Below are 9091 nucleotides of genomic sequence, written 5' to 3' on the forward strand. Positions count from 1 at the left end.
TCTCAGCCTCCCATTCTTTTAATATTTATTTATTTATTTGAGAAAGAGAGAGAAAGAAGCAGCAATTAAGAGAGAGAGAGAATGGGCATGCCAGGACCTACAGCCACTACAAATGAACTCCAGATGCATGCGCCCCCTGGTGCATCTGGCTTATGTGGGGTCCTGGGGAATCGAACCGGGGTCCTTCGGCTTTGCAGGCAAGCACCTTAACCACTAAGCCATCTTCTCCAGCCCCAGCCTCCAATCTTAAGTAATTATATAAAACCAGGTGTGGTGGTATGTGCCTGTAATAATCCTAACTATTCAAGTAGCTGAGGCAAGAGGATTGCTTGAGCCAGGAGTTCAAGGCCAGGCTGGGCAATATAGCAAAACATTATCTAAAACTAAATACTTTAATTTAAATCACTATATATGACCTATATAATAAGTTTTAGGATTCAAAATTGGCTTCTTATTAACAATGTATCAATTGTACAAATCAATGAGTTTTACTGTACCATTTCCATACTTATATATAGCATATGTATCATATATATGTATATATAAAATATATATACATATTATATATATATGATACATGTATCATATAAATATGTGTGTAGACATAATATATGTGTATATATAACATATATACATATTATATATGATACATATGCCATATATATATATATAAATAAAACATATGTCAATCATACCTATCCTCTCTCAACACTCTCTTGCCCTCCCCTGTATAATTGGTCTCTTTATAGTAAAACTGAATAGTTACTAAGACTAACTAATTTATTAACACATAGATAAAGAACATTCCATCCTCCTCCAAAAGATTTCTCTCTCACATGAACACTTATTTTATAAGAATTATACTACATTAACAGAAAACATTATCAATAGAGGCAATATCATCCCTAAAAGGGCAAAAAGTCAGACTCTGCAAGGTATCATGGGATTTCAAAGGAATACACTACAGTTTTCAGTTTACTTTGGTATGAAAACTCCATAGTGATTAGAAATGTAGCTAAGTGTGTGCTTGGCATGCTTGAGGCCCTGAGTTTCATCTTGGCATCAAAAATCAATTAATCAGGGCTGGAGAGATGGCTTAGCAGTTAAGGTGTTTGCCTACAAAGCCTAAGGACCTGGGTTTGATTCCCCAGTACCCACATAAGCCAGATGCATAGGTGGAACACGCGTCTGGAATTTGTTTGCAGTGGTTGGAGGCCCTGGTGTGCCCATTCTCTGTCTATCTGCCTCCCTCTCCCTCAAATAAATAAATAGAATATTTTTAAAACATCAATTAATTATTTGATAAAGTTTCATGGCAGGGAGAGTGTTATTAGGAAAATAAAAACTAACTAGACTGCTTATTTTATAGTACTGAGCTTACTGGGGCATATATTCTTTCAAACTAAACTCCTTGGAATGAAGACATCAGCTCTATATGTAAATAACTCCCTAGAAAACCATAAAAATGAGGTGGGAGTTCTCCCTTTTCTTTTTCTGTTTGTTTGTTTGGTTTTCGAGGTAGGGTCTCACTCTAGCTCAGGCTGACCTGGAATTCACTACATAGTCTCAGGGTGGCCTTGAACTCATGGCAATCCTCCTACCTTTGCCTCCCAAGTGCTGGGATTAAAGGTGTGTACCACCACACCTGGCTAGTTCTCCCTTTTCTGATGACTTAAAAGCAGCTCCTCTCAGGGACCAGCTGAAACCATATTACAGAGCTTCCCTTGAGTCCCAACCACCTGAGAAAATGGGTTGTTTTGAGGACATGCGAGTCTTTTTTTTTTTTTTTTTTTTTTTTTTTTTTTTTTGGTTTTTCGAGGTAGGGTCTCACTCTAGCCCAAACTGACCTGGAATTCACTATGTAATCTCAGGGTGGCCTCGAACTCAAGGTGATCCACCTACCTCTGCCTCCCAAGTGCTGGGATTAAAGGTGTGCGCCACCACACCCAGCCATGTGAGTCTTTTTTAAGGATCCCTTACAAATGATGAGAGAATTGCACCTCTCCTACATTCAGGCATGAAGTAGGTGCTGATTGGTATTTAAAGACACAGGAGTTGCCATGATTCTGGGTGCCTACCCTAGCTTTTCTGGAGCTGAATGAGTGGTGCGACACCCTAGCTCCTCTCTCTGAACTTCAGGGAGAGATCACACAGACACACGATTTTTACATCCTCAAGGGAAAATCTACTGTGTCCATTTACAGCTTTGCTATATAAGAGGGAAAGCCAAAAAAGAAAAGGGAAAAATAACTGGGAGGACAGGGTAAAGGATGAACAGTGCCAGGCCAGCCTGGGCTACATGTCTACTGAATTCAAGGGCAGCCTGGGCTACACAGTAAGACCTTATCTGAAGAGGAAAGAGAATTATAAGTATAGACTGGGGCTGGCTGGGGTGTAGCTCACTCATAAAGTATGCACGTAGTCCAGCTCAGGCCCTGGGTCCAGTTACTCCCTCCACCACCAAAATCAGCTAAAGTGGGATAAAAATAAAGTACAGAGCAGATGCTGAAAGTTGTCTCTTACATGATTTTTCTGATCTCTCCAAATCAACCGGTGTGTGCTCAGAAGAAGAGTCCCAGCATCAAATTTTATCTAAAAAGATAAGATGGTTACAACAATATCAGCACACCACTCAATGCTGTCCAGGTTCTCTTATTCATTAATCACACAAAATGAAATTAATTACATAAACATTTTAGAAGTAGGTTTACCTACAAGTGAAAAAGAAGCAGTGCAGATGCTTGCCTGAAAAGCCTAACAACCAGGGTTCAATTCCCTAGTGCCCACATAGAGCCAGATACACAAATTGGTACGTGTGTCTGGTATTCATTTGCAGTGGCTAAAGGCCCTGAGGTGTCCATTCTCTCTTCCTCCCTCTCTCTCTCCTTGCAAATAAGCTAATAAATAAAATATTCTAAATAGCAATGCTATATACTTAATAAATGAAAGCTATATATATATACAGCTATAAGAGAATTGTGAAAAAAAACTGGGGCTGGGGAGATGGTTCAGTGGTTAAAGACACTTGCTTGCAAAGCCTGATGGCCTGGATTCAATTGCACAGTACCCATGTAAAGCCAGATGCACAAAATGGTGCATATCTGGAGTTTGCTTGCAGCAGCACAAGGCCCTCTTGTGACTATTCCTGTCTCCTTGCACATAAATACATAAAAATAAAAATAAAAGAATTATCTTGGGCTGGAGAGATGGCTTAGTGGTTAAGCGCTTGCCTGTGAAGCCTAAGGACCCCAGTTCGAGGCTTGATTCCCCAGGACCCACGTTAGCCAGATGCACAAGGGGGCGCACGCATCTGGAGTTCGTCTGCAGTGGCTGGAGGCCCTGGTGCACCCATTCTCTCTATCTGCCTCTTTCTCTCTTTGTCTGTCGCTCTCAAATAAATAAATAAAAATAAACAAAAAAATTAAAAAAAAAGAATTATCTTAACTTAAAGCCAGTAAGATAATGGAACCTTTAAAAAGTTTTCTCCAAAAGCAAATTTTTTTTACTAAGTTGAAAGAACATGGTGCTGTGTTACTGGAACACTTCTGGGTAAGAAACTGCATTTTATCTTACTGAGCTGCAAACATAAGGATATATGTAAATTTAAAGCTGAAGCCAGAGTAAGTTCTATTGCTGTGTCAGTTACTGAACCAACACAAAATAGCTCTAGTGAAGAAATTGTGTAATATTCCCTTCAGGGGTTCCAACAGATTATGATCCAAACCTGACAGACAAGTTTAGGCTGGTTTTTGTCTACTACTCAAAGCCAGAATAATAGGAACTACTTGAGAGTAAATCAAACTTGAGCTCTCACTCTACCTTTTTTCTTTTTAACTTTTTTTTATCATAAAGACAATGTATATTCATTGTTGAAAACTTGGAACATACTTAAAGAAACATCTAAAAAAGAAAGTAAAATCACTCATAATTTACCAGAGGGGGTCCATTTCTGCATATATAATTTTAAAAAATATTTAAGGGGCTAGAGAGATGGCTTAGTGGTTAAGGAAGTTGTCTGTGAAGCCTAAGGATTCAAGTTTGATTCCCCAGTACTCACGTAAGCCAGATGCACAAAGTGGCACATGCTTCTGGAGTTCATTTGCAGTGGCTAGAGGCCCTGCCGTGCCCATTCTCTCTGTCTGTCTCTCTTCTCTGTCTCTCTCTCTCTCTCTTTCTGCTTGCGAATTAATTATTTTTTAAAATATATTTTAAAATTGTTTATTTTTTTATGAGAGAGAAAAGGGTGACAGTTGGCGTGCCAGGGCCTCCAGCCACTGTGATAGAACTCTGCACGTGTGAACCACGTGGTGCACATGTGCGACCTTATGCCTGCATTACCTTATGTATCTGGCTTACCTGGGATCTGGAGAGTCAAACATGGTTCCTTAGGCTTCACAGGCAAGCACCTTAACTGCTAAGCCATCTCTCCAGCCCTATGCATATATAATTTTTTAATACTTTATTTTTATTTATTTATTGGACAGAGAAAGAGGGAGAGAAAGATAGAGAGAGACAATGGGCTCATCAGGGCCTCCAGCCACTGCAAACAAACTCCAGATGTGTGTGCCCCCTTGTGCATCTGGCTAACGGGGGTCCTGGGGAATCAAACCTGGGTCCTTTGGCTTTGCAGGCAAACACCTTAACCGCTAAGCCATTCATTCCTCCAGCCTACATATATAATTTTTACAGGTAGATCATATATTTAAGGTCTTATAACTTTTATCGCTTAGTAGACTATGGTTAACAATTCCCTTTGCTAATTAGGGCATGATATTATGTAATCGCGATAGTAGATATGCAGATTGCATCTAATTTTTCCCCCAAACTATGATTGCCATCCTTACATATACTACTTTTATGTATTCCTTTTTATTCCCAAGGGTAAATTCCTAAAAGCAAAACAGCTGAATGAGACTTAATGTTTTGTAAAACTTCTGTATACGCTAACAAGTTTCCACTTTACACATTCCTAATCTTCTTACATTGTTTTCCAATTAGCTGTGGCTCTAGAAGTCCCTGTGAACTGAAACAAATGACCTGCTGCACTGCTTATAAAAACCTCGCATCACCCAGTCCTCATGGGCCCATGGAAAGTGGGTAAACAAGCAGGGACGCGTATTCACCAGAAGCCCCTGGGCCTGGAAAGCACACGGCCCCGGCACCTGCTCTGGAATTCTGGCAGCACCCGTCACTACCAGATGTGTGGCCGTGGACAGCTCTCGAGGTTCTCAACTGTGACCTGTGGGTCTCAGATTCCTGTCTTTGAGAGGGTCAGCAATGGGAGCTTTACAAACCACGCCCCGCACCGGGGGACTCCTAACTCTGAAGTGCTGCAGCCCAGTGAAGGAAGCGGGAAGGGTGGGTCCCATGACCAAGGATTTAAATCCCACCTCTCCTGCTAAGGTGGATTTCTCACAAGTCACTGCTACTTTCTCATTCAGTAAAATGCCTCATTTATATAGTGAATAAATGAGATTAAAAATAAATAAATATATATATATATATGCATATATATATATATATTGATTGATTGATTGATTGAAAGAAAAGTCTAGCAGAAAACATTCACTCATAATCATACCAAAGGATGTACATGTATGCACATATGTGAGGCCATATATCATTTACACAAATATACATGTGTATATATGTATATATGTGTGTATATACACACACATATAAAGCACACAAAACAGGTACTTCAACTATTCTGTTTTTCTTAATCTTTTATATTTATTTATTTGAGAGAGAGACAGAAAAAAGAGGCAGATAGAGAGAGAATGGGCACGCCAGGGCCTCCAGCCACTGCAAACAAACACCAGATGCATGTGCCACCTTGTGCATCTGGCTTACATAAGTGGCTCCTGAGGAATTGAACCTGGGTCCTTAAGCTTTGCAGGCAAGCGCCTTAATGGCTAAGCCATCTCTCCATTCTGGGTTTGTTTGTTTGTTTGTTTCCCTAAGTGGGTTTCTGTGAGCCAGAAGATAAAAGGATGGCTAAGGCTCTGCCTTCCAGGAGCATCCAACTAACCCAGAAGAGAGTGGTAAGCACGCTTGCTGGGGGAAGGTGCTAGAATGAGTAGCTAGAAAGGTCCAGTGGCCTGGGCTACAGTCCCAGCCAGGGAAGGGTTCTGGAGGGGGGGTGAACCTGCTCTGCCTCCTGGAATCTTCAGCACCAAGTGAATTCTAGAGAAGACCCGGACAGCACGTTCCCCAGAAACCCTCAGTCACTATAGGGACCAAGCAGCTGCAGATAGCTTAGCAAATGACACGTGGGTCCAGTCCTGCGGTATAGGGGTGAGGAGGCCTGGCTCAGGGTTCCACTTCAGTTTCCATTCACCTACAATCCCCCCACCCCCACACACACCACCACTGTGGGCTCCAGCTTTTAGCAGACACTAAGTCAAAGGGTCACCTGATTGATAGGCTTTTCTCACACTTACATACTTGTCTGCTAAAACAGGCAACAAAAATTTAAAAGGAAAAAATGTAAGCTTGCGACTTTAATAAGGGTTTTACCCATACAGGTACCAAGAGTTGAGACTTTATATTGCTGTGCATGTATCAACACTGTGTGTAAGCACAAGTGTTCCTAGTGTGTGTATGGGTGCCCGGAAAGGACACCACAGGCGACTCTGAGCGCCCATTTGCTACTGCCAGCATTGACTTTTGCAGTGGGAGTGCAATCAAGTCCAGTGAAGGAGGGAAGTAGATTAAATCTTTTAAAAATAGTTCCAAAGATCATGCACGGTGGTGCAGGCCTGCAAGACCTGGGAGGTCGAGGCACACGGATTCAAGGTTATCTTTGGTTACAGAGTGAGCCTGAGGCCAACCTGGGCTATATAAGACCCTATTTCAAAAGAAAAAAAATTAAAAAAAAAATGTTCCAAGGATGTAAGCCTGACATGAAAGAAAAAAAATAGAGCTGGGCATGGTGGTGCGTGTCTTTAATCCCAGCACTCGGGAGGCAAAGGTGGGAGGATCGTCATGAGTTCGAGGCCACCCTCTCGCAGTGAATTCCAGGTCAGCCTGGGTTAGAGTGAGAGCCTACCTCAGAGAAAGAAAGATAGATATATAGATAGACAAATTTAGTTTGTCTCTGTAATTTGAATCTCCGGGCTGGAGAGATGGCTTAGTGGTTGAGGCCCTTGCTTGCAAAGCCCAAGGACCCAGGTTCAATTACCTAGTACCCATATAAAGTCAGATGCATAAGATTGGATGTATGCGTCTGGAATTCGATTACAGTGGCTAAAGGCCCTGGCACACACGTTCTCTCCCTCTTTCTCTCAAATAATTAAATAAACTAAATATTTTTTTTTAAAAAAGAAAAACCCAGCCAGGTGTGGTGGCGCACGCCTTTAATCCCAGCACTCGGAAGGCAGAGGTAGGAGGATTGACGTGAGTTCGAGGCCACCCTGAGACTACATAGTGAATTCCAGGTCAGCCTGGGCTAGAGTGAGACCCTATCTCAAAAAAAAAAAAAAAATTTAAATTAAAATTAAAAAGAAAATAGAAAAACCCAACTTGAGATCAAACTCAGAGAAGCAATAAGGCAGTAAGTAAATAACTAAATCCAAGCAAGTTACTTAAGAACAGAACTTGGTAACATCAGTAGCACAATCCAAGGAAAAGACACCAATCTAAGGAAGGCACCAGAAAAATCTACAGGTCAGTAAAGGATAGCCAACTGCAGAGGGAAGTTTCATGAACAAAACAGCAAGGAAGGAGAGAGAGTGGAATTCACTCCGGGAACTACATAGCTTGCAGGAATGCTACATAATTTCCCCCACCCCAAATTCCAGTTTGGACATTTCCTCCAGGACAGGGTAGTCCGTCTTTTCTGCTATGCACGAAGTACTTCTTTTCATTCAGTATTCGTCTCCTTTTGCAAGCCCACCTTGTAATTGCATTGCACGTTTTACTTCATCACTTCGCAGAGCAAACGAAAGCTCACGCCCACTTTCAAGAAAGTAATTACAAAAAAAAAAAAAAAAATTAAAGAAAAAAATCAAAGCCTTTGGCAAAGTCATTCCTAAGAGGAAGACAGATGCAAGCTGCCTCGTAGGCAAATCCTTCCCAGCCATCCCTAACCCGAGTCGCAGCGGCCGCGGCGGCCCGGCAGGGGATCGTGCCCTGCGCGCTGCGGACAAGGCGGAACTGGGCAGTGCCAGGCTGACCGGAGGCCGCCGGGGCTCGGCCGCGAGCGTGACCGCGCCCAGGGCTGCAGGCCCGGGACGGCGATCGGCTCCGAAGTTGGGTGCGGACGGCGGCGCCGGTGGGGTGGGGGGGGGGCTCGGGAGCCCCAGGCCGCGGGCGGCGGGGAGGAGCCGGGCAGCGCGGGGCACGCTGAGCTCAGGCGGGGGACGCCGGGAGGGCCCGGGGCGAGGCCGGCTCCGGGGCCCAGCAGGGACGCGCGCGCACCCGCCGGGAGCACCGGCCGCCGTCCTTACCTTCTCCTCGCCGTCGTAGATGCGCACCCCGCGCTGCTGGATCACCAGCGTCTCGTTGATCTCCAGGAGGCCGCTGGTCCACACGAAGCGGTCCATGGCCGCCGCCAGGCCGCCCAGCCAGCGCCGGCGCTCCCGGGGGCTGCAAGCCGCGCGCCGGGCAGCCGGCGGCGCCCCCTGGCGGCGGACGGCGGGGCGGGGGAGGCCGGGAGGGCCGCGGGCGCGCCGGCAGCTCCGCGGGTCCGGCGCCGACTCGCCGGAGGGAGGGAGGCTGGCAGGTGGCGAGCGACGCGGAGCGCCCCCTGGCGGTGCCTCGGGCGGATGGCTGCAGCTCGGCTGCAGCTTGGGCTTGCTTAAGGTGTGTACCTGGGTGACAGCTTCCTTGTCAGGTTGTGATCATCGAGCTCTGTAAATCACAGCCCCCGTATTTTACAAGTTAACGCTGACGTCTGGAATTGTCTTTATACACCTGTAGTGGGTATGTTAGGCTATACCTATGCTTCACTTTCTTTTTTTTTAAATGTTTATTTATTTATTTACTTATTTGTAAGCAAAGAGACACAGAAAGAGAATAGGAGACGCACCAGGGCCTCCAGCCTCTGCAAACGAACTCCAGGTGCGTGCGCCCCCTTGTGCATCTGGCT

General features: G+C 44.5%; 1 protein-coding gene across 1 annotated transcript in view; it reads right to left on the bottom strand.

Annotated features, from left to right (window-relative positions):
• The window catches only part of Vps36 (vacuolar protein sorting 36 homolog), a 28836-nt gene extending 20250 nt beyond the window's left edge, over positions 1-8586 (bottom strand). The window contains exons 1-2 of the mRNA XM_045154654.1: positions 8451-8586; positions 2524-2592 (exon numbers count right to left, since the gene is read on the bottom strand). Of these exons, the coding sequence (XP_045010589.1) occupies positions 2524-2592; positions 8451-8546 (165 nt within the window). The 5' untranslated portion in view covers positions 8547-8586. The remainder of the gene's footprint in view (positions 1-2523; positions 2593-8450) is intronic.
• Positions 8587-9091: the final 505 nt, after the last annotated feature.

This window comes from Jaculus jaculus, chromosome 7, assembly GCF_020740685.1.
Source record: "Jaculus jaculus isolate mJacJac1 chromosome 7, mJacJac1.mat.Y.cur, whole genome shotgun sequence".
NCBI lineage: Eukaryota > Metazoa > Chordata > Mammalia > Rodentia > Dipodidae > Jaculus > Jaculus jaculus.